The sequence below is a fragment of the Vulpes lagopus genome, chromosome 16, assembly GCF_018345385.1.
Source record: "Vulpes lagopus strain Blue_001 chromosome 16, ASM1834538v1, whole genome shotgun sequence".
In the NCBI taxonomy this organism is placed as follows: domain Eukaryota; kingdom Metazoa; phylum Chordata; class Mammalia; order Carnivora; family Canidae; genus Vulpes; species Vulpes lagopus.
This window is the reverse complement of record NC_054839.1, coordinates 57,072,857-57,099,192: the sequence shown is the minus strand read 5'-3', so window position 1 is coordinate 57,099,192 and position 26,336 is coordinate 57,072,857. Positions and strand designations below refer to the sequence as shown.

General features: G+C 43.4%; 2 protein-coding genes across 5 annotated transcripts in view; both read right to left on the bottom strand.

The window, feature by feature from the left end:
* The window catches only part of LRCH1 (leucine rich repeats and calponin homology domain containing 1), a 199,694-nt gene that overhangs the window by 56,083 nt on the left and 117,275 nt on the right, over positions 1-26,336 (bottom strand). For all 4 annotated transcript variants that reach the window (XM_041731341.1, XM_041731340.1, XM_041731342.1 and 1 more), the window contains exons 3-7: positions 24,830-24,956; positions 8,213-8,318; positions 3,820-3,956; positions 2,976-3,103; positions 1,734-1,797 (exon numbers count right to left, since the gene is read on the bottom strand). In XM_041731341.1, the coding sequence (XP_041587275.1) occupies positions 1,734-1,797; positions 2,976-3,103; positions 3,820-3,956; positions 8,213-8,318; positions 24,830-24,956 (562 nt within the window). The remainder of the gene's footprint in view (positions 1-1,733; positions 1,798-2,975; positions 3,104-3,819; positions 3,957-8,212; positions 8,319-24,829; positions 24,957-26,336) is intronic.
* On the bottom strand, positions 22,080-24,820 carry LOC121477120 (snRNA-activating protein complex subunit 5-like). The gene has a single exon (XM_041731345.1). The coding sequence runs from the start codon at positions 23,531-23,533 to the stop codon at positions 23,183-23,185; it is 351 nt and encodes a 116-aa protein (XP_041587279.1). The 5' UTR covers positions 23,534-24,820; the 3' UTR covers positions 22,080-23,182.

The following is a 26,336-nucleotide window of genomic DNA, read 5'->3' as shown; positions in this document are numbered from 1 at the left end:
CCTTAGAGACAAATGCTAAATCAATCAGACAATGGCAACTGCCAAACTCAGGGAATGAGATGTGCTTTCTGAATGCCACAATGAAACATAAGTGGGGAACAAGATAAACTGACCATAGATGGCAACGGATTTGCCAAAGTGAAAATAGAAAGCTACATTGGATAATTCAGAACTCTTTTCCCTCTAAAAAAAAAACACATTTCTTGGAGGTGTTCTCAGGTAATGAGGCTATAATGTGAAAGAAAAAAAGGCCAAAGGGAAGATGTAAGTGCTGGATTCTGTTGAATATATCCCTTTTTGTAGTCCTTCCTTCTACCCTCCTCTCATCTTAAAAACTTAGCAAAATTCCAAAGAGATGCATCTAGTTAAAAGAGAGGGAATAAACCCCTGGCCTCCTTTTAGAATATTAGCATCCTACTTGTATTAAATGAGAACAAAAGGATAATGAAGTTCTTTGTGTGATGTTTTATTAATGAACTTAATTACCCTTAAAAAACAGATAAAGGATAAAGCAGAGTCTGTTTTAATTTCATAGAAAATAAGCTTAGGGTGAGTAATTTCTGAAACAATGGGACATTTCAGGGGACTTATGAGTTTTAATAAAGCTAAGGGGGCTGAATTAAATACAACTTATAAAGCAGTGTGTTGAGTATTTTCTCCCCCGGGGAGCCACAGTAAACTATTCATGAGGCTTCATGAGAATGATTTTCTTTTACTGAAATTGGCCTTCTTTTTCTGCCTACAAACTCCTTTTGAAATGTTCTGTATTAGAAAGATCTTAGGGCACCCTAACTTTTAAACACATTGCTTTATAAAGCATTTCATAGGAAATAAATGAAAATATCTTAGGTACATCTTAACCCTTAAAGACCTGAAGAGAACAGGGAAAAGGCATTTTTCTTGGAGTCACACACAGGACAAATGTGAACTCCTTAAATGGGGTAATTGGCTTATTAATTACATCTTCAAAGAGCAGTATAATGTCTCAAAACTCAATAACCACAAAAACTCAGTAAAGTTCCTCAAAGGGAAGACCTGATACATCGACCCCCTACCCTAGTTATCCCTTCTAGCTCCCACGCTCAAGAAATCCTATTTAATGGTATGTTAGTGGAAGGTTTTGGGGCATCTAACTATAAATGAGATAAATATGCTAAATGAACTATTTGTAACCACTTTAGGAAGCTCTAGTGTAGGAGACCTCTCAGCTTACAAATACCCGAATTTTTATCCAAGGCTGGAAAAGAACACAAAGAGCTTCAGGAAAACAAATATTACTATAAAAATTATGGCTACTCAAAATTGCATTTCCTGTAGGTAAACTGCTAAAATGCAATGCACATTTGACTCCTTAACATTTATGCATGTAAATAACCTGTTTCCTACAAACACATTTATAAAAATGCCTCATGTGTACCTGCACACCACTCTTTGTCATTTCATAATATTTATGAAACATTCAAGAATACTCTAGGTAATGTGAGCAATGTGGTGGGAGGTGAAGGGGACAGAGACTCCACTTTTGAGATATTTACAAAACATTAAAGATGCAGAAAAAGCTAACAACAGCTCCTGTTTATATAACACTTGGGGGATTTCAAATCGCCTTCACAAACTTCATCACACATTCTCACACAGATGCATTAATGCCCTTTACCACACAGGAGTTCAGGAATGCAGGCAGATGCATATATCTAGCACAGAAAGAAAAATATCTAATCACAAAAAATTACCTCCGTGGCAGATAAACGCTTATCTCCATTATCACTTCCAACACCCGAATCAGAATCCTTCTTGCTGGGATAGATGCCATCAGTATGGAATTCATTTAGAAAAAAATGAAATCACAAAGTTCACAACAAGATACATCAATTTATACTCAAATAATGACTTCGCTATACAAGTTTTATTACTCCCATAAGGCAACAATCAACCCAATATTAAAGGAGATTGACACAAAGGCCTAATAATCAGATAGTCTTTCTAAACAGAGTACAGAATAAATTCTTTGTGCTCAGGGTTTCATAAATTCACACTCTAACCAAGTGGCCACTTCTTTGAAATAGGCGACAATTTTCTTATCTTACAGACTCTAGTGTCCAAGAAAGCAAAAACTGCCTAATTGCTTTTATAAGAGGCTTTTACCTCTTATGTGCTTACTCTCAATCTGTAAGCTTCTTTCCAGCGAATAAACACATTTGAATGTGTATAAAAATAAAATAATGAATACATACTTTAAGTATTATATAAAGATACCCTAGGGCAGGCTTAGATTTTAAGTCATCATGTTGTTTTAGTAAAAAGCTAAGGAAGGTCTCTGCCATGAAGACCTCTCAAAACGAGCTGTCTTTTTATACACGTGTTCAGTGTGGGAATTTTGTTCCCTGAAAATTCAAGGCCCAATTTATGCCACAGAAAGGCCAAGGGCATTTGAAAGGACTCTAATGCTTCTGTTCCAAACAGGAAATGGCAAAAACTGTGCACACTGCATTTTTAAAACACAATTACGAAACGAAACCTCCAGTTGTTCTTAACAATGTACTGAGGCATATTAAAAATTAATAATTAAAAAAAAAGACATGCCTGAGCTTGATATGGTTGTTTTAACTAAGAGGTAAAACAAAACAAAACAATACCTCTACTTATATTACAGATTGCATTTATAAGGAGGTATACATGCATCTAACGTACATGTGCGTTAGCACATATATATATGCACATGCACAGCATGCGTACACACGCAATACTCATGAAAGACGGATTATTGATTAAAATTAGGAAAGATAAGATTTGCAAGATGCCAAAGGTTATCAACAGCACCAATTTTCTCTCTCTTATTACAAAATGCTAGAACGCTTGAGTTAAAATCTGCACTAGTTAAATGAGGCAAAGGGATTTTTGGAGTTCCCTACCGGGAGCACGGTGGCCTAAGCAAATTCCAAACAGGGGCTTTGAGTGACTGCAGTCACACTCACCTGTCCTCCACGTGCTGCTGTAAATGTGGCCTCTCCATCGTTTGGAGATAAAGGGAATCGGTTGTCTTAATCTGACAGGCTTGTATACTCAGGTACTTGAATATGTGCACTTTGCCCTTTGTGCAAATCTACGGAGAAATTAATAATACGTATTTGTTTAAGGGCAAAACAAAATGTAGATCCTAGACATTTGATATCTTAATTTTTGCATTTTCATTTTAAGCAATGCTTCAACAATGCACACCAAATCTGACCTCTCCAAAACATCTGAGAATTTAGGCAATCGTGTCTTCCAGATGCTACTTTGAATAGAAAACCATTCTAACAGAAATGTGTCTAATTCTGAATAGTGTAAAAAAAAAGTACAGAAGTCAGATACCTGACACGGTAACAGTCCAATTCTGGGAGCATTCATTTTGTTTAGCACATGGTTTCGCAGTTGAACTTGAAACTTCTCTCTAAATACCAACACCCATAAGTGAAAATGCTTAAACTCCATTTCTCAGCTCACATTAAAGTGAGGAATATACGCTTCCTTTAATAGGCCCTACACTCCATGTAGGTGTTTCCAACGTACGTACAATTGCTAACATTTGTATGATCCTATAATCCTAGGATTGCAAGAGATCAGAATGGTGATCCAAATCCTGGTAAGTGGATTTGATGCAGCACAAGACAACTTACTGTAGTCGGATTTACCCAAAGTTTCATCTTTCAGAGATTGTGATCATGTCCCAAACAATATTAATTCAGCAGAATAGCAAAGGCCCAGCTCTGCTGAGAGTTACCCACGCACTAGTGACGGCGTATCCCGCGATGAAACAGCTTTGCTGCCATCCCTCACCTGTGCTGGAGGAGACTGCAAAGGGTTGTTCTCAAGTAGTAATACTTGCAGCTGTTTCATCTCTCTAAAACAAATGGGAATCACGAGCACTTTATTGCAGGAAAAGTCAAACTTTACCAAGGGAAGATCTACTAGTTCTAAAGAACAGGGAGGGGAGAAAAAGAAAAAGAAAACACAAATTCAGAAAGCAACAAGATTAAATGGCTAAACATTCAAAAATTCATTCTTTGCTTACCAGGAAAAATATTTAACATAACTGAAGCAAGTTGTGCATCAGGAATACGTGGTCTGTGTCTAAAATATTTTACTAAAGGGGAGGGGAAAATCTTCCATTGGGAGCACAATCATTTTAAATTGTTGGTAGTTCTGATAAGAGCTAAAAAAACACTTGACATTTACAGTATCTTTTGTTTAGAAAGGCCTTTCTTCCAGCAGAACAATCACATAAGCCACCCCACATTGGGTAGGTTTATGCTTTCACTTCATTTGCAAGCATATGAACAATGTGCTAATCATCAAATATGCTTATCGAGTCAACAACGTATCTGGGCTGGCATAGTCTCAGAGCCAGTTACAAGAAATGTGTTCCTGGGTTTTCTAATTCTACTTTCAAGACTAAATGCCATCTAATTCAGAACTCTGCAATGGACCCTGTAATCCTGCTTTGATGAGGCTCAAGTCTACTGCTTTTGAAAAGTCTCCTGCAGCTCCACAAACAAGATAGAACATTATATTTAGCTTCAAATCCCCACCCAGTGGCATAGTAAACACTCAGTAATTTCAAGCATTCCAACCGACGCTGGCAGCTGCAGGGAACGAAGTCGACTATATTTCACGGAGCAAAGAGGCTGAGCAACAGCAGACACGTAGAGCAACAGAGCAACACGGGGCCAAGCAGTGAGGTCCCTGGGGGGGGAGGCCACTCCCACGTATGGCAGAGGGGCCTCGGTAAGGGCTCCGAGAGGAGATCCAAAGGGGAGGACAGGCAGGTGCTATATAAAGTGACCTGCGGTAAGAAGTGACCCGATTGCTTCCCCACCCCCCACCCCGCCCCCAAGTGTGCCTGAGGGTTTTCAGTCCACTCAGGGAGGCTGCTTCAAGTTCCACAAAAAGAGATGCTCTTAGCAAAAGTGATCTCTCCTCAGAGCCTCCTGGCCCTGGGCCTCTGGGTGTGGAAGGGACTTTCCTTGGTTCCTGCCTTAGGGGATTACTTTGTATTTAAAACAGGACCCAAGTGTGAGGAGAGAGGTTGAAGAGCATCCAACTCTGCAGGTCCCAAACTCAGTGTTGGGTAAATAGCCCCGAGCAAGTCCCTGCCCAGGCCCAGGCCTCATCCCCCACTCTCTGCCCCCCCAAGAGCAGGGGCAGCGATTTGCCTGTCACCTGACTCATCCTGGAGGTTGCCTTGATGCTGTGAGCTGCAGGTGAAGGAGGGAGGGAGGACGGGGACCTGGAGGACAGCATGGAATCTGGAAGGTCAAGGGCAAAGTCAGATCTCTTTCACTTCATGGTTTATTCCTCAAACTGGACTAAGGTGTAGAGGGCTTTGGATCCAGGAGGCAGATCCCCTTGCTGGAACCCTTAGTGATAGGGATCCGTCTCAGAGACTGTTCTTTTCACTCACTGAACTCAGGCCGGCAAATTTAGTGGCAAAACTTAGCTGGACTCTGGATCTTCAGCGATTCTCTGCCTGGGACAGTGAAGGCTCTGAAGCAAGGCGGAGGGCTAAGTTCCTGGCAGGCACAGCAGGAAGGGGAGGAGAGGCAACTGAACCAAAGAGGGTAAAGAAAGTAAGAATGGTTTGTATTATGACCCATTCCCGTTAATTGCAGTTTGGAACACAATTATCATCTTGGCTTCATTAGGAAAAACGAGAGCCTGGCAGTTTCACAACCAGAAAATGGTGGTGGTGGTGGTGGTGGTGGTGGTGGTGGTGGTGGTGGTGGTGGTGGTAGTGGTGGTGGCTGAGAACTGCGGCCCAGAAATGGTCGCAAGAAACAGGGCAGGAAAAGGAAGGAAGAGGAAAAAAAAAAATTCCAAGGCACATCCTCTGTTGCAAAGAAGGTCAATGACGGGCTCCTTTAATCTTAATTCTGTCCATTCTGGGCCTAGAAAAAAACAAAATGCAGGTCTCCTCATTGCAGTATGTGTAGTGAAACCACCACAAAATTGATATGGGTAATTCGGCCACAGACTCGTTTTCCCTCCTGAGATTGAAAGCATATGGGGAAGGGTACTCACAGAGGAAAAACAAGTAAATACTCAAAGTCTTCAAAGTCTTTAAATTCGTTGCCTGAAAGCACTATCAATGCCCTTTTGTTAATCGAGTTCTCTGGAGTGAAGCAGAAAAGAAACTTGATATGCAGGAAGTTATTAAAAAGAGAGAGAGAGAGAGAGAGAGAGATTTTTCCAGTAAACTGAAGTTTTAGCTTGGAGGATATATTTTTAAACTACTACACCTGAGAAAACCTAATTATGGAAAGGATAGAAATTTGTAACCGATCTTTTTTCAGGGATGGGAATTTTCTGAAGGTAAGAGTGTAGGGAGTGGTGAGAGAAAGAAAGACCTTGGTTGCAGAAAAGACACACTTTTCACACGTTTCTAGACTATTCTAGGCATCCGTGAAACGACCCTTACCCTTTTTCTTTTGAAAATGAGAGTTTGGTGATCTGTCAGGAGCTTTCAGCGATTAGCAACGAGAGCTTAGAGGAAAGTTGCATTCAGTGCTACAAGAGGTTTAATGCTTAGAAATGTGCTGTAAGAGCATCTCCCCTTTGCACTTGCTCAAACCAAGAAAAATAATTTCATCCCTTCAAAATGGATGAGACAGTGACAGAATGAAAAATCAATCTTTTTATACCTAGTTATCTCAAAGTCATAAACTAATAAGTCCTTGTGCCGAGAGTTTCTACGTCTACTTCTTGAAGATGCTAGTTAGTGCACGAAAGGTGATGGGATGGCAGGGAGACACTCAAACCTCCCATCCAAGTGCATCACATTTTATAAAGTTCTTTCCCTTCCGTGAGCTTCACCGGCTTGCCTTCATGCCAAAGAGCAAGATGCAGGAACAGAATAATACAAATCAGGCGGTTCTCAACCAGCTGCAGTAGTGTCGGGTTAACCAAATGCTTTAGTTTCTGTTTCCGAGTATATGCTTTTGCTTTGAGGTATATTTTTAAATAGATGTGTGAACCCTGGTATGCCTGGTGGGCCTTAAATGAAATGGGTGGAACGCAGTGCGATCTTTGAAACCCGGAATACGTCTTTTGGGAAAGCATTCGGTATTTTACTGCTCATTGACCCATTCTGATTCAAGTCCAAACAAGAATCCCAACTTATGAAATTCAGATCCACCACCATCTATAGAGCTGCTTGTCAAAGTTCTTAATGGCCTGCAATTCCTGAAGAAATGTGTCTTTTTATTGGAACCCAAAGACAGCATATCAGAGGGACATGCTGTGGAAGCCCACAGGTGCAGGGAAGGGTTGGCTTGAGGCTGGATCCTGAGCAGGGATGTCTGAGGGGGCAACCAGCCTCAACGCTGAGGTTCTGGAGGATCCCTGCTTCTGGCCTTTGGGAGACTCGCTGCAACAACCAGTGACGTTAGCCCACGTGCCACTTCAGCAGGGGTGGTCCTCTCACCTGAAGCATAGATTCTAGACACAGGGGGCGGGTCCCAACCAGGGCGACCAGATACCCAAGGCCAGAGATCCTAACAGCTGGACCTACGAGACCAAGCACATCACCTAAGGTGTTGGCCCGATGTTCCAGAACGTTGCACATCCATACCAAAAACAACTCATGCTGCCTCCTGTTGTGAGCTGAACGGTATGTCCCCAAATTTCCTGCGTTGGAGTAGTCCTAGTTCCCAGAACCTCAGAATGTGGATGTATCTGAAGATAAGGCCTTCAAAGGGGTAATTAAGTTAAAATGAGGTCATGTGAGTGGGCCCTACCCAATATGACCTGTGTCCTTCTAAGAAGAGCTGATTAGGACGGAGACACAGAGGAAGGATGACGTGAGGATGCAGGGAGAAGCAAGCCATCTGTAAATCAGGGCAAGAAGCCTCAGGAGAGACCTTGATCTTAGATTTCCTGCCTCCAGAATTGTGGGAAAATAAATTTCTGTTGTTTAAGCCACTCAGTCTGTGATACTTTGTTATGTGAGCAAACTAACAGACACACGGCCTTCTACGGGGGAATGGCTGCACTGCCATGCCCCCGACTAAATATGAATACGAACTTTTCTGTTATCTGTGTGTGAAATTCATATGATTCATATTAATATAATTAATATTATTGGGCATGCACAAACATAAGCAAACTACCTTCTTCCCAGAAGTAAGCAAACAAACAAACAAAATAAACATCTCCTGTTTTATTCTTTTTTTACCTTGTGGTAAAACTTTAAGGTAATTTCTTCTGACATTCAGTTCCCGTAGAGATTTCAATTGACCTATCTGCTGGGGCAAGGCTGTGATCTCGTTGCAGCTGACGTCCTGCATCAAAAAGCAAAGGCAGAAATGATAAACACCCTCTTCCAGGAAATCAAGCCTCCCGCGTGACATCTCCTTAAGGAATTTAAATACGAGGACGGCTCCTCGGGTTCATCGTTACCTTGGTCTGGACGCCCCCTGGCCAAGCAAGGCTCAGCGCAGAGAAGGAAAAAGAAAGTGCACCCTTTTGAACATCCTCTGAGGCTGGAAGAGGAGAGAGGAAGGATGTCTGGGCCACTCAGGGGCTACTCTGTGGGCCTCGCACCTGCTGCGTTCTCGTGCTTCGATCGCATCTCACTGTCACGACGAACCCATGAGGCCGTGTTAGCAGCTTAGTAGTGTCAGAAAGGTGGGGCCCAGGGGGGTGAAGTCAGGCGTCCCAGGCAGTCAACACTTGGAACGAAGGCCGCCTGCTGCTCAGCCACCCTCCCACAGCGCCTCGAAACAGAAGGTGACACACCCCACCTAGCACACACCCACATCTTACAGTGGAAATCATGACCCTTACGGCATCTTTTGGAGGCACGGTTTCTGTCGAATGGAGTCCGTGATGGGGGGCTGCACACTTTGTGCACCCAAATGCCTGCAAGCACATTTTACCAGCAAGACCATGGGGCACACGGATGATGTCCCTTTCTTTCTTTTTTTCTTTTTTAAAGATTGATTGATTGATTATTTATTTATTCATAGAGACACACACACACAGAGAGAGAGAGAGAGGCAGAGACACAGGCAGAGGGAGAAGCAGGCTCCATGCAGGGAGCCCAACGAAGGACTCGATCCAGGGTCTCCAGGATCATGCCCCGGGCTGCAGGTGGTGGTAAGTTGCTGGGCCACCCGGGCTGCCCATGATGTCCCTTTCTTGCACCAAAAGACATAACATCCCGTCAATCGTGGATGGGGACCACTGCCCAACAGGCGCAGAGTGAGAGCTGCGGCCTCACACCCTTCTTATCTGCTCCCCTCATCCCCTCTGCCTCCTCCTCTGGAAGCTCAGCCCCCACCCCGGCTACTGTCCTGTCCTGTCCGGAGCCACATCCTCCCTCCTGCAACACTGCGGTACTCCCCAGTCACTTCCCTGCGTCCTGCTCCTCAATCTGCCGGAGTGTCCTTTCCCTGCGTCACCTGCCAGCTCAGAGTCACCTGCTAGCTCAGACGTCTGTCTCAGTTCCTGGGAAGCACAGGAGGGATCGTCCCTAAGTCGGCAGCTCCAGTGCTGGTCTGTGTGTCCTGTGCCATCTCCCTGAGAGCCCCCTCTTGTGTCCCCAAGCCCCCCCACCCCGTGGCCGGCTGCTGTCACCAGCGTGTGTCCCGGCCTTTCAGGGGCCCACACCTGGTCGGGCTCTTCCCTGCCTGGCGCGCCCCCCCAATGTGGTCCCCCTACACCGTCCAAGGCTGAATTCAAGGCTGGCTCCTCTCGGAGGCCTTTGTGGAGGCGTCCCCCTTCCATCCCTGTCTGATCGCTCGCCCAGGGACAACGAAGGCGCTGTCCTCCGTGGTCCTGCCCTCGTGAGCTCGCACGTTTGCCTTCCCTACGAGCCTGTGAGCTTCTCGATGGGAGATCCTGGGTCTTAGCCACTCGGTCTTCCCGGCGCTGAGCAGAATACCAGGGACAAAGTGAGGGATCGGCCCCACGGCTGGCACTCCGGGACGCTTCGACCTACACACCGATCCCTGGCGGGTCCTGCTTGAGACAGTAGAGCCCCAGATCTACTTGGGCGAGGTCTGATCCCAATGAGGTCGAGTGTTTAAATATCCCACATCACTCCTGAACCTGCAAAAAACAAAACCAAACCAAACCAAAAAAAAAAAAAAAAAAAAAAAAAAACCCCTTCCCACCCCACTTTTAGAAGGCAGCAAGGCCTGACTGCAGACATCAGTCCCACACTCGCTCTGATGAGAAGAGCTCACCACTGAGCTCACCGTTGCCAGAAATCCCAGGGCTCCCTGTGAGAGCGGGGCCATGCGGAACACAGGGCAGCACTGTCCTCTAATCTCTTCTCATCTGGAAACCCGCAGGTGACCCGCCAATCTGGCAAGGTCACGAGGCTGCTAGCGAGTATCACCTGCTGAAGAGGAATAAGGAGCGAGGCGGCCCTCTGCAGAGGCCGAGTCTACACAGTGCACTCAGCCACGGTCCCGCTCTATGCTCTGCGTCTGACCAACAACGCTGAGTGTCCCATGCCATCACCCCGGGCTGGCTCTTGATGCATTAAAACAAAACCCACAGGTACATCGGCAGAGAAGTAAAAGTCTAAAGGAAGGAATTATAGAATTAAGAGGTCCGGAGATTTGTTCAGTCACTTTTGCCCCTCACTGAGTCACTAAATACTTCTGCCTTTCTGCATAGACTTATAGACTTCCCCCACCGGCTGCTGCCTGGTGCGCCCCCAAGAAGAAGCAAAAAAGCAAAATGCCACCTTTTCCTGATTCCTACAAGGAATATACAAGAAGCAAAAGGGAAATGCTACCTTTTCCTGATTCCTATGGCTTCTGATCACCCACAGACAGTAACCACCAAGTCCTTTCAGTGAGATCTTTATATTTCTTTGCCTCGATCAAGTCACAAAGAAGCAAGAGGTAGCATTCCACGCTTTTAGCCGAGCTCTCACATAGACGGTATACAGGTAAGCCCTAGAGATATATGAGATTAAATCATCCTATTGGACTCGCAGCCACAGTCACACTGGTGGTAGCTGGGGCCGGGGTGGGGGGTTACAGGGGAAGAAACAGGGGGCATTCTCCATCCCTAGAGAGGAGTTAATGTGACTGACATCCCCACTCACGTTTTGTAAGTCAGTGTGTGAATGCACAAGAAAGGTCCTTTTTGCAGTTGATGGGAATCAGATTTTTGATATGAAACTGACAATTTTCACAAGTCACAGAATTCTTTTAAGAATCATTCTTGTATTTTATTATTTATTGGGGAGGGGGTGGGCGAAGGGGAGAGGGAGAGAGAGAGAGCCCCAAGCAGACTCCCTATTAATCGCGGAGACCAATACAGGGCTCGATCCCACGACCCCGAGACCACGACCCGAGCCTAAACCGAGAGTTGGACACTCAACCAGGTGAGCCGCACAGGCACCCCCCAAAAAATCACTTAAAAAAAAGGAGAAGAGAGAGGGAAACAAATAGATAACAGATATATTAAGGCAGCATATTCACAGCATAAAGTCTCATTCAGTCGTATCCTATTTTTTGGTACGTACTATATTCACCTTGCGTGCCGCTGATTACCCGCTGCTGTTTCCCGAAATACCAGGTAATTTTTTTTTTAAACATACGTTTCTCACATAATGGCTTCATCAAGGAAAATCAACTCCCTTCAACTATATTTCAATGCTTATTTACTAGTAAGGAAAGCAGTTACTCAATTTACACTTAAAAAAAGAACATAACAATACAGAGTTTTTCGTTCTGACTTGCAGGACAGGACATCTGTAGACAATCAGAAACACAAGGTCCAATTGTCCATTCACATTTGGAGGGCTGTATGGTGAAGGTCAAATTATTCTAATAGCACTCTGCTGTCAGGTATTTCCTGTCCTGCCAAAACAACCAGGAGAAAAGGCGCCGGGAGATCCAGCGTGAAAGCCAGATAAAGACTTCTTGCTATTGTAGCATCGATATTGTGAAATTATGCAAACTCTATGGCCTTCCAGTCACTGAACCCTGCTATGTTTTAAAGGAGCTATGAATCTCATCACAAAAATTAAAACCCCCGGGGGTCTTAAGTCACTGGGGAATGAGGAGGAGGGGGGAGGGGACGTTAGTCTAAACTGAGGGATAAGATGGGGATAAGATGTTTCAGTTCAGAACACGTGAAAGAAGTATTCCTAGGACGGTCTGGTTCTCTAGGACATGTCTGTCCACATTTAGCCTAAGGTATGGTTCTTTTTTTTTTTGTTTTTTAATTGTGAGTTCATTTTAAAAAGGTAATGCTTAGGAAAATAAATTTAATAAATAAATGACACCGATACCTCATACTTCTGCATTTAGGGAGAATTTACCAAGCTATGACTTTCCGATTCATTGGCTCTTTTTAGAATAGTAAAGTGAATCCCTTCTGAATTGCTTATAAGCCCCTAAGCTCTATCTTAGAAAATAATTATCTCAAGCTTCAGTGAATCAAATTACCATATATTTACCGTTAGAATATTGCAAATATACAGGTAGGCCAGGAAGAAATAATCATAAGCATGTCATACATATTTACTAATTCTATTCTCTAGTATGTAGAATGAATCCAGTTTATATACAAGAACGTTAAGTACTCGAACTTAAGTTTTTATGGAACGGCCAGCTCAACTTAGTCATTGAGATAAAGATCAAAATGGAGAATTTTATGACTTAAGATAAACTTTTTTTCCACTAGTTTAATCAACATGTTTTTAAGTAACCAAAGGAAAAACTTTAGAGTCATTTCATGCCAGCCCCTCCAGGCAATAAAGGAAGTCTCTAGAAGTGTTAAATGCACGTTGGAGACTAATAGATTTTTGTTATTAAGTGCTAGTTGTTAATTTACTACCTTCAGTATGCAAAAATGATAAGGATTTAAAACATCAGATTAATTCAGGGGTTATTAAATTATTATTAATGTTCACTTTCGGAAAATAGTCTTTAAAAAAAAAAGAAAAAAAAGTGTTTTCAAGGAGTAACCTCTAATGAAAACCAACACAACCACTGTGGATTGTGTCAAGACGACCTTGGTTAGGGAAAGACGTCCAGTGAGACCAGGCCACCCTGTGCAAATACATGTGGTATTCTCACAGGCTAACTTGCTCTGACCCTCAGGTTTTCAAAAATCTAGTGTGGTTATACAATCGCTTCAGTCGTATTTTTGTAATAAATGTAGCTCTTTACTTAATGGAAGGAAATGCGAACATTCTGACAGGAAATCCAAGCTATTAACTCCCATCATGGGATCATGCTCTTTTTTGGGGGGAAATGTCTATTGTATGACTCACTGTGCAACTGTAGGTAAATGTCTTAACCTCTCTGTGCCTATGTACAAAGAAGTGGCAAGATTAAATAATTCAAATTTCCTTGTGATATTAGGAAAATCCATTTATCACAACAGAGATAATGAAGAGATTTTGAAAGTCAGATACTTAACTCAGGAATAAAGTCAATTTTGATTCCATAACAATCAAAAACCTCAATGCCTGTAGTCAGAACTTTTTTTTTAAGAAAAATTAGGGGACGCCTGGGTGGCTCCGTGGTTGAGCGTCTGCCTTTGGCTCAGGGTGTGATCCCGGGGTCCTGGGATGGGCTCCCCGCAGGGAGCCTGCTTCTCCCTCTGCCTGTGTCTCTTGCCTCTCTCTCTGTGTCTCTCATGAATAAATAAATAAGATCCTTAAAAAAATGAATCTGCTCATTTATATTCAAGACTTTACCAAGCAACCTCTGGTAGGATAAATTATCACGTTAGTGAATGTCTCCTTTCAGTATAAAACTCAACTTCACACCTTTTCGCATATCCACAAACAACTGTCCCACCCCAATGTCCTCCAACAGAATGGATCTTCAACAAGCCATGGATTCCCAACTGTCCCACAGAAACCAGAGGGGTTGGGGCATCTCCAGAGACCACAAGTGGAAAAATGACTATGGGAGACACATGAATTTATGTCTTCCCGATACCTAGCTCAGAGGTCGGAATGCCATGGATGAAAATAAGGAAGAAGGGATTTTCCTCAGATGCAGGACGATACACCCAGTGTCTTGTCTATAACTGATCCTTGAAATCAAACTCCCCACACAAATAAACATTTCATGAAAAGAGAATAAAAAAAGAGAGGTCTAGTCAGGGCCAGGAAATGCACCTTTCCTTGCATCAGGCTCTCTGAGTTTTTCGGTTTTAGGAGCAGCTTTCTGGACCAGTGATAATACATCCTCTTACATGCAGGTAAGAGCTGGGAGCCATAGTTTTCAATGCCCGAGTTGGAGAAAGACAAATGGAAAGAAACCAAACAAGGGATAGACCATCTCTGGACCCCAGCAGGTCAGTACGCACAGGAAACTATGAGAAAACTCAAGTTGACCATGCTTTCCGTGGTGTGCTTGTCTTCACAGCTCTAAGGTCATTACAACACAGGCCATTCATATGGCATCTCTCACCAAATATCCAACATGCCTCTTCCTTCAGGCATGGTTTGACAGTAAAAGAACCATGTTTCCAAGTGTTAATGTGGTTTTAACGAAGAAAATAAGGTTTAGTCAACACCAGAACGGTCCATTGACCTTCCCTGCCAGGCTGGAGCTCCTCTGTGAGGAAACTTCCAGACACTGACCCTCTTTTTAAAACATTCATTCTCTGATTCACTCTTGGCTATTCATGCTCTGCCCCAACTTTAATGAGAAAACCATGCAAGGTAAACCAGGAACTCACCCAACAAACAAAACATGGCCCCTCTCCATGAGACACTTAGTCTAGAAGAAGATACAGCAAGAACAGCTGCGTGGTGCTGTTGACAGGCTTGGGGCTTTCATCACACAAGACTAGTTTTTATGCCCCAGTCCCACCCCTCCATGTAGCCCCATGGCTTTGGGCAAGTAATTCTGAAACTCAAATTTGTTTACGAAATGTAGATATGATACCTGCCTTGCTGAGTTATAGTCAAGATTATATGAAACAATCCACATCATGTACCTAGCAGAGTGCCAGGCATACAGTAGGTGTGCAGTAAATGCCAGGGCTTTTCCTCTTTCTCTTACAGAAAGAACACCCAGATATAAAGACTTAGAAAGCAACATACCTATTACAGCTACAGCTCTGAGAGTGCCAGAGGGACAGAAGTATTCAACGTGGCCAAGAAGGCAGGAAGTCCTAGCTCTTTCATTCCCATCAGAAATGGCCCCGGAGGGGCCAGCTCCACAGAACTAAGATTCCTTAAATTCTCTTGCACCTGAAACAGCATAGAACTCTAGCCTGGCCTCTCATGGATTTGAAAAAAGACATCTCAACAGGTGTTTCTTAATGGCTTCTTCATGGGAGGAGGAATAATTGTGTTCCTCTGTTCTCGGCACAATCTCAAATGGCTGGACAAGCCAATAACTGCATGGCAATGCTTTCTGTTTTATTTTCAGATAAGTGTGACATATATTTAAGATGGTAAGATGGTGTTTTTCAACTCTTAAAAATTAGAGAGGAAGACTCTTTTCTTGCAGACAGCTGTGGTACTTTGGGTTTTGTTTTTTAAGCCACTGATGACTCTGGAATACTCACACTTGGAAGAGAAGAGACTTTACAGCTCCATCTAGGATACTGTTTGAGTCTAATGTGAAATTTAAAAATATTTCTTCCAAAATAGCTAAACAATGCTCAGAGCCTGATAACCTGAGTGATTTTATCAGCACTTAACTGGCTTAGGGTACTCTGAATGCCTGGGGGCAGGGCAGTGCCTCCCCAAATTTTTTAACAAGTTGGTTTCCATGTAAGTAACTATAAAACAAAAACCTCCCAAGCAAGTCTAGAATTACTGCAGGCTCTCTGGGGAACTTCTTTCCAACTGCTAGCTAAAAATTCATTTGACATGGTTACCTACAGTAGCACTACTATTTTAAGCAAAAAGAGATGAAAGATAAGTAAGAACGGATGGAAACTAATCTTTTTTTAGTCTGTGACCTTAAGCAAGGCCAGTCACCCCTTGTGGTTAAATAATGGCAATGATTTAAATATTCACCAATGTCACAGATAAATGCTTTTTACAAGATCGTGCATGCTCACACAGTTAAGGAACACAGGCTACAAAGCTGCCCCACCCAGTAGGGTGGCCAGTAGCTACATGTGGCCACTGAGTGTTAGCAATGGGGCTGGTCCAACCTGTGAGATGCTGGCAGTATAAAATAGACACTGGACTTCAAAGACTTAATGTGAAAAAAATATAAAATATCTCATGAATTTTATATCGCATTTATGCTGAAATAATATTTTAGCCATCTTGCGTAAAATAAATCATTAAAATGAACTTCACTTGCTTTTTTAAAAAAATGTGGCTACCAATGCATTTAAAATGACATTTGCTGACACCAGCAAGGCAAAAAGAAAGAAAAGGCATCCAAATTGAAAAGGAAGAAGTAAAGCTGTCAATAGTTGCAGATGACTTTATACACTACATAGAAAACCCTGAAGGCTCCACCAAAAAAAAAAAAAAAAAAATACTAGAACTGACAAATGAATTCAGTAAAGTCTCAGGATATAAAATCAATGTGTAGGAATCTGTTGCATTTCTATACACTAATAATGAAGCAGCAGGAAGAAAAATTAAGAAAATAATTCCATTTACAATTATATAAAAAATAGTAAGATACCTAGGAATAAACCTAACCAAAGAGAAAAAAGACCTGTACTCTAAAAAGTATAAAACACTGATGAAAGAAATTGAAGACTATACGAAAAATGGAGAGACATTCCATGCTTGTGGATTGGAAGAACAAACATTGTTAAAATGCCTATGCTACACAAAGCAATCTGCACCTTTAATGCAATCCCTATCAAAATACCAATAGCATTTGTCACACAACTAGAACAAATCATCCTTAAAAGACTCCAAATTGCCAAAGCAATTTTGAAAAAGCAAAGCGAAGCTTGAGGCATCACAATTCCAGACCTCAAATTATATTACAAAGCTGCAGTCCTCAAAACTCTATAGTACTGGCACAAAAATAGACACATAAATCAATAGGACAAAACAGAAAACCCAAAAATAAATCCACAATTATAAGGTCAATTAATCTTTGACAAAGCAGGAAAGAATATCCAAAGGGAAAAAGAGAGTCTCTTCAACACACGGTGTTGGGAAAACTAGACCAGGAACATGCAAAACAATGAAACCGGACCACTTTTTTACACCACATACAAAAACTCAAAATGGATTAAAGATCTAAATGTGAGACCTGAAACCATAAAAATCCTCAAAGAAAGTGCAGGCAGTGAGGTCCCTGACATGGGCCACAGCACCATTTTTCTAGATGTGTTTCCTGAGACAAAGGAAACAGAAGCAAAAATAAACTATTAGGACTACATCAAGATTAAAAGCTCCTGCACAGTGAAGGAAACAATCTGCAAAACTAAAAGGCACCCCTACTGAATGGGAGAAGATATTTGCTAATGACATTATCCCATAAAGGGTTAGTATCCAAAGTATATAAAGATCTTTTACAAATCAACACCTAAAAAATATCCCAAATAATCCAATTAAAAAATAGGCATAAGGCATGACCAGACATTTCTCCAAAGAAGATGGCCAGCAGATGGCCAACAGACACATGAAGAGATGCTCAACCTCACGCACCATGAGGGAAATGCAAATCAAAACTACAACGATACTACCTCACACCTGTCAGAATGGCTAAAATCAAAACCACAAGAAACAGCAAATGTTGGCAAGGTTGTGGAGAAAAAGGAACCCCTGTGTACTGTTGGTGGGAATGCAAACTGGTGCAGCCACTATGGAAAACAGTAGGGAAGCTCCTCAAAAAAGTTAAGAATAGAACTACTCTATGATTCAGAAATCACACTATTGGGTATTTACCCAAAGAATATAAAAATACCTTTTTTATATATATAAAAATATATTTTTAAGTATATATAAAATAAATATTTCTAAATAAAAAATATATTTTATACATAAATATGTATTTATTTTATATTTTTATCTAAAAATACCTTTTTATATATCTATATGCCCTATATTTATAACGGCATTATTTACAATAGCCGAATTATGGAAACAGTCTCAGTGTCCACTGACTGATAAATGGTATACACACATGTACACACACACGCACACACACACACACACACACACACACAATGGAATATTATGCAGCCGTAAAAAAAGAATGAAATTTTGCAACAACATGAGTGGAGACAGGGAGTATTATGCTAAGTGAAATAAGTCAAAGAAACACAAATAGCACCTGATTTCACTTAGATGCAGAATTTAAGAAACAAATGAGAAAAGGAAAGAGAGAGAGAGAGAGAGAAAGGGGATGGAGAGAGAAACAAGCCAAGAAACACTCTTGACTACAGAGAACAAATGAATGGTTACCTGGTTACCAGAGGGGAGGTGGATGGGAGATGGATGAAACAGGTGATGAGGACTTAGGAGGGCACCTGTCCCGATAAGTACCCGGTGGTATATCGAAGTGTTGACTCACTATATTGTACACGGGAAATTAGTATAATGCTGTGTGCCAACTACACTGGAATTAAGAATGGAATGGAATGAAATAGAATAGAAAGAATAGAATAGAATAGAATAGAATAGAATAGAATAGAATAGAATAGAATAGAATAGAATAACGTTTGCTGCTTGGTAGTATCTTCCTATCAAACAGTGCTGGGTGAGGGTGTTTCAGCTCACGTTCCAAGTTAGCTATGACACAGTGACCTTCAGTACATCACAGGCTGTCTCTCTACCTTGTTTTTTTTTTTTTTTTCATTTGTAAGGTATCAAGAGCTTGGACTAGATGCTTTGAAAACCCCTGGGGCTCTAACATTCCAGGATCCAAGGACTCACCAGGTACTGCTGGGGGAGAAAAGACGCCAGAGCCAGTGGATGACAGTGCTAAGTAGGTAGTTGGTTGCACGAGGAGGCAGGGCAGCCTTTGCGAGAGTGGGCTCTGGACAGGGTACCTAAGAAGAGCTCAAGGGGTCCCTTATGAGCCACCCCACAGCTCGTGGGTCCCGAGGCGGGAGACAGGCTGTTCCACCTCTGCAGCCATGCCAGCCCAGCAGCTGACGAGAGCATGCGGGGGAAGCCCTGCTCTGCTGTGGGGCTGGCTCCGGGCTCAGCACACGTGCCACATGTGCCACAGATGCCATGGACGAGCTGGCCTGTAGCTGTGGCTACAGCGCAGCTGAACGCAGGGCATGTTGTGGGCTTAGGCCCAGGGTGCAGGGGGTGGGAACACATTCGGGCGGCCAACAGGTTCCAGCACACCGACCTGGTCAGCATGCCTCCCTGTGTGGGAGCCCAAGAAGTGGGGGGAAAACCAACCTGTCATTCATATTGTGTTTGTAAGACTTAACCCATATTCTTAGCACACCTGGATTTTGTGGTTTATCAGACTCCCAAAGGGAAGTATTCTCAAAAAAGAAAAATAAGTATTATGGTTCTCAGTTTCAATCCCCAGCATTACTCTGTATTATGTTTCTGTTTTCTGGAACCCGTTAAGGTGGCACCTTCTGAATTAGCTTGGATTGTAAGACAGTCATCCCCCCGCCAGGCTGAGCACCTGGGAGTCTGCACGGTCTGTCCCAAGCCACCTGCTTGGCCCACTTTCCACCGTTCGACAGCAGCATTTAGCAAACATTGACTAGGCGTCTATCTTATGCCAAGCACCGGGTACGACAGCAAGTTCCTGTCCTCAGGCGGCTTTCAAGATATAGGGGGAGCTGGCACGGAGAATGCCAAGGAAGAGGACAAGTGTGATTCCACGGAATTCAGAGATACGTCCAGGTGCTTGTGTTCGGAGCACCTAGCTCTGGCTTGGAGGATCTGGGAAGGCTTTCTGGAGGAAGTGAGATCTAATGTGGCTAAGAATGGATCAAGAGAAGAGGAGAAGGAAGAAACAGCTCATACAGAGTCAGTGAGGTGCTTCCAAGTCCAGAAGAGGAAAGGAACAAGGTGCATTCCTAGAAGGCTGGAACTCAGAGGGTGAAGGGGCCCCGGACAGGAGATGAATCTGGGGAGACAGGCAGGGACCAAGAGTCCTGAGGATGGTCTTGAATGGCCTGTGGAGGAGCGGATGGTGGCCTAGTTCTAAGGTCGTGGCCGTGAGAATTGAACGCCCAGCCTACCTAGCTTAGCCTCAGCAGGATTAAACTGCTTCCCACTCCCCACGCATGCCGTAAACTCCCGGGCTGTCTTGCCTTTGCACAAGCTGTCCCTTCTCTCTCTCTCTTATTTTAAATTCAATTAGCCCATGTAGCACCTCATTTGTTTCAGATGTAGTGTTTAGTAATTTCTCAGTTGCACATAACACCCAGGGCTCATCCCATCACGTGCCCTCCTTAACGCCCATCATCCACTTATCCCACCCCCCACCCACCTCCTCTCTCCCGTTTGTTTCCTCTGATTAAGAGTCTCTCATGGTTTGTCTTCCTCTCTGATGACTTCCCATTCAGGTTTCCATCCCTTCCCCTATGATGCTCTGTGCTGTTTCTTCTATTCCACAGATGAGTGAAGCCATGTAATTGTCCTTCTCCAATGGACTCACTCAGCATAATACCTTCCAGTTCCAACCACGTGGAAGCAAATGGTGGGTATTTGTTGTTTCTAATGGCTGAGGAATACTCCATCGTATACATGGACCACAGCTTCTTTATCCATCATCTGTCGATGGACACTGAGGCTCCTTCCACAGTTTGGCTATTGTGGACATTGCTGCTGTGAACATTGGGGTGCAGGTGTCCTGCCGTTTCACCTGCATCTGTATATTTGGGGTAAATCCCCAGCAGTGCAATTGCTGGGTCATAGGGCAGGTCTACTTTTACCTCTTTGAGGACCCTCCACACAGATTTCCAGAGTGGCTGCACCAGTTCCCATTCCCACCAACAGTGTAAGAGGGTTCCCCTTTCTCCACATCCTCTCCAACATGTGTTGTTTCCTGTCTTGTTAATTTTCCCCATTCTCACCGGGGTAAGGTGGGATCTCATTGTGGTTTTGATGTGTATTTTCCTGATGACCAGTGATGCAGAGCATTTTTGCATGTGTCTGTTGGCCATGTGTAGGTCTTCTTTGGAGAAATTTCTGTTCATGTCTTCTGCCCATTTCTTGCCTAGATTCTTTGTTTTTTGGGTGTTGAGTTTGATAAGTTCTTTATAGATCTTGGATACTAGCCCTTTCTTAGATGTGTCATTTGCAAATATCTTCTCCCATTCTGGAGGTTGCCTTTTCATTTTGTTGACTGTTTCCTTTGCTGTGCAGAGGCTTTTTATCTTGTCCTCTCTCTCTTAAATGCTTCTTCCTCTGTCCCAGCCTCCTTTTCCCATTTAGAAAATCCCAAACAGACTTCTGTAAGGGGCCTCTCAAAGGTCTCTTCCCGTACAAACCTTCCCAACTCCAACTGAATCAATCATTCCCTACCCTAGGAGTGTATTTCTTGTAATAGCAAATTTACGGGTAGGAGTTGCCAACCCAAATTAATATTCATCTTCTTTCAGAACTGTCCCCTTCGGTGGCAGCAGAGCAGCTGTCTCTGGGTCACATGACCATATACTGTGGGGCACCGAGGACCGAGTCAGGGGAGGACATCCTAACTAAGCCTTGCTTCTCTCGCTTAGACACCGAGGCCAAGACAGACCAGCTAGTGCTCAAGTTGGAGGACATTTAAACTTTGGATCTGCGGGCAAGGCAACGTCTCCACTGTATAGAGAAATACAGAAAGCTGAGGAAACAAAAACACTGCTGTGGCTCATGATAACTTTCCAGTGTCTTGTTCTAAACATTCATGACCCCTGATCAAATGTCCTCATGCTGAGTGATGGGAAAACTCATGCATCTTTTTTTTAAAAAAATTATTATTTAGGTATAGTTGATATACAATGTTGTATTAGGTTCAGGCGCCCAACATAGTCATTCAACAACTCTACGCACGGCTCAGCGCTCACCATACTAAGTATGGTCACCACCTGACACCACACGATGCTCTTACAACAGTATTGACTATACTCCCCATGCTGTACTTTTCATCCCTGTGACTTATTTTATACCTGGAAGTTTACACCTTTTTTAAAAAAAAAAGTTTTATTTATTTATTTGAGAGAAAGAGAGAACATAAGCGGGGGGACATGCAGAGGGAGAAGAAGAAGTAGACTCCCCTACTGGGCAGGGAGCCCAACGCAGGGCTCCATCCCAGGACCCCGAGTTCATGATCTGCACGGAGGGGAGATGCTCACCCGACTGAGCCACCCAGATGCCCTGGAAGTTTGCACTCCTTAATTCCACTCATCCACCTGCTCCCCATTCCCTCTGGCAACTGCCAGTCATTCTCTGTATTTATGAGACTGTTTCTGGTGATTTTTTCAATTTTTTTTTTTTTTGTTTTAGGTTCCACGTGTTAGTGAAACCATATGGTATCTGTCTTTCTCTGTCTGACTTATTTCATGCCCTTTATGAAGGTCCATATATGTCATCACAAATGACAAGATTTCATTCTTTTTTCTGGCCGAGTAGTATGCCATTGTATATATACGCCACATCTTTTTTTTTTCTGAAGCAACTCATGGTAAGTCCATTTATTTCCCATTTGTACACACCCCGTTTATTACTTTGTTGTGTCATCTGCCCAGTACTCCCCGTGCCCATTCCCTGCTCCACCTTGACCACTGTGCTCCCGCTGACCCTGGAACTGCAAGATCCCAAACATCAGCCTCCGCGCATCAGTGTAAGGGACAGGCTGAGGGAAGGAAGCCTATCTGTTCCTTCGTTTCTCCTAGCCAGCCACCCAGAGGCACTGACAGTGTAGCTGCCACCCGCAGGTCACAGTGGGAGAGCGTAGGTTCTTGGCAGGAGCTGGTCATTTTCATGGCCCCCTACTGCTACCCCAGGACAGGCTCCAGAAGCTCCTCCCGAGCGAAGCTCTAGACCCAGGACTCTTGAACTTTCCTTTTGGTTTTTTAACAACACTTAACTGTTTCCCTCACACAGGTTCATGCCTTCATCAAGAGATCTGACGGTGAGGAAGTAGATTTTGCAGGTTGGCTCTGCTCCACCATTGGCTTTAACCAGCCCAGCAGCTGGTGTCTAAGTATTTGGGAAGCAGCAAAGAGTGAGTCCCCTGCCCGGTGGTGTGCCATGTTGCTTTCAGGCTTCTTTCCCATGCCTGTCTCTGTTCAGACGTGCATTTCACCTGCTTCAGGAATCTGCTTCTTCCTCCTCCTCGTCTTCAGGCACATGGCTCCTTGTGCTCAACGCCAGTGCAGTTTGGTTGATTGATGCTTCATTGTCCACATGCACCAGTGTATCATGTGACTGTTGAGGTGCAAGGTGAGAATAAAGCATCTCATCTCCTCTCCTCGAACTAATCATTGACTGGAGGGCTAGTTCTTCAACCTTGAGCCGGCTCAGCTGGTCGTGCAGGGCCACCTTCAGCCGGAGCAGCGTCGTACACCCCATCTTTTTTATCCATTCATCTACTGATGGACACTTGGGTTGTTTCCGTCTCTTGGCTATTATAATAATGCTGCGACGAACACAGATGTGCATCTATCTTTCCCACTATCTATGTGTCTATTTTTGTGCCAGTACCATACTGTTTTGATTACTACAACTTTGTAGTATTATCTTGAAATCTGGGATTATGATACCCCCAGTTTTGTTCTTCTTTCTCAAGACTGTTTGGCTATTTGAGAAGACCCCTGCATCTTTTTGACCAATCCCAACTCTTGGTGTGAGCTAGCTGGAATGGGCTTCAGATACTACTATCACATAAGTCCTGATAAAGACACTCCTTCTTTACCTACAATGCCTTTATATAGCAATGAGGCATTTCCACTCTAAAATCAAAGCTGATACATAGATGACTCCGGTGCTGTCATTTTCCTAGCCAATTCCCACTGCAGACGTGATGAAGGCATCACAGCACTCTCTATCTGGGTTTTACAAGTCATCACCACGTGTTCCACACGGCCCCAAAGAAATTAACTAGAGTTGGCACACAAGAAAAAAGTCATTGGCGATCAATGTTCTAGGCTGGAATCTACCAGTAAAATTTACCATAAAAAGGTACCATCTTTTTTATGGTCATAATCACAACATTCAGCTCTGTGCCTGACACAAGGTCAGTATGGGGTAATGCTTGCTTGGAGGATAAATTATGACCATAATGTTTTAGTCCAATTGCTCATTGCTGCTTCTTCATTCATCCACCTTACCCAGCTGGGATTCATTCTTTCCCATTTTAGAAACAAGGTGAGTGATTCGATTAGTAGTGAAAGAGCTGAAATAGAACAGTGCCTCTTGGTGTCAGGTGCACACTTACAACCCATCTCCACCCATCTATAAGGTGGAGTTTTGTTTTGTTTTTGCCTCTGGGGATTTGGTCACATTTTAGAGTTCATCAGTTTGGGACAATGGTTACTAAAAACCCTTACAGAATCAGAGCACTCTGTTCTTTCTCAATTAATGATTTACATTCATCAAGTATGGCCTACGAACTTATTGGTACATTATCTGGCCAGTTTATTCATAATTTATCACAAATTTATATGCGATCTGAAAAAAGCATGATCTAACTACGACATGATAACCAGTAAAACTGAAGCAACTGTAAATCCTGCGAACTTCAGGAAGTGTAAACTACAGGAAACCTGTAAACTTCAGGAACTGTGTCTGCCACAGCAAAGACAAGCTGGTTCCGCTCCCCACTTAATGTCTTTATCATATACAGCCCTCCAACAACGGGTGCACCTCCCTGTCCAACTGCAGCAAAAAGTCTGACTACCTTGGTAGACGATGGTCAGTACGCAAAGAGAAAGAGTATCTTAAAAATCAGTAACATACCAACTCCATCAACTGTTTGAGCTGACCTATCTCCTCTGGCAGCGACCCAAGTTTGTTGTTACTTGCGATTAAGACTTTGAGAGGCAGACCACACAGGCAGGCAGGCAGGGCAGACAGCTGATTCCGACTGCAAAGACAATACGAGAACACAGGTAAATACACAGGCCACTTCACACTGTTTCTGAATGTTTGTGAACAAACAAGAAGAAAGGAGCGACCTGAGAAGACGTTTTAGAAATATAACAGGTCCAAGAACATTCCTGCATGGGTCATAAATCCCAAGTACAAAAGATAATAAAATATATTTCCTTTTTTTTTTTTTTAAAGATTTTATTTATTTACTCATGAGAGAGAGAGAGAGAGAGAGGCAGAGACACAGGCAGAGGGAGAAGCAGGCTCCATGCAGGAAGCTCGACACAGGATTCGACCCCGGGACTCCAGGATCACACCCTGGGCTGAAGGCAGGTGCTAAACTGCTGAGCCACCCATGGATCCCCAATAACATATATTTCTAAGAAAGAAGGGCAGGGCACCTGGGTGGCTCAGGTGCTTAAGCCTCTGACTCTTGATTTTGCTCAGGTCATGATCTCAGGGTCATGGGGTCGAGCCCTGGGTCAGGCTCCACGCTCAGCAGGGAGTTTGCTTCTCCCTCTCCCTCTCCCTCTGGCTCTCCCCTGACTCTTGCATGTGGTCTCCAAATTAAATAAATAAATAAATAAATAAATAAATAAATAAATAAATAAATAAAATCTTTAAAAAAAAAAAAAAAAGAAAGAAAAGCATAAGCAGTTCTGTGGGAAACAACTTTTCCCAGCACAAAGAACCCCATCAAACCCCCCGCAGAAGAAGCGGACTCCTCGGCCAGCCAGGAGGCAGAGGGGCATCACGCCCTGTGCCACCAATAGCAACAGGAAGCTGCTGCCAACTATTCTCTTCCTGACAATGTGAGCAGGAAACACAGCAAGAACCAAGCACCATGAAGGCATCCTCCCGTCCATGTTAGAAGTAAGGCAACTTATAAAGGACCACCAGCCTGATTTCCAACATTTTTTACTCTGCTTCCTTTCACTGACACATAGCCACTGCGGGTAAGGTCTACTGGGGTGTCCGCAAGGGAGCTAATTAAAAGAAGAGAAGAGTCAAAAAAAATTAATTAAAATAAAAAATAAATTAAAAAAAAAAAAAAAGAAGAGAAGGGTCAAGTTGGCCTTCTGGGAAAAAATGAAGCTGAAGCCTCAAGGGGTTCAGTTTAACAGATTTCCCAGAAAAGTCTGGGGCTAGGTCTCACTTCTGCTTTGCATGAAGAGATTTTCTACCAGAAGTGTCTGTACTTCCTATCATCGATGCTTAGTTTTCTGAGAAATGGGAAAATAAGGGATAAATGAAATCAATGAGCCATCCTCATATATGTTAGCCATTTAGTTCAACCTCCTCTCCCACAAAGCAGAAGCAAAGACAAAAACCCTTCCTGCCGTCAAGTAGGGAGATGGATGGTTTTGAGTTTCCC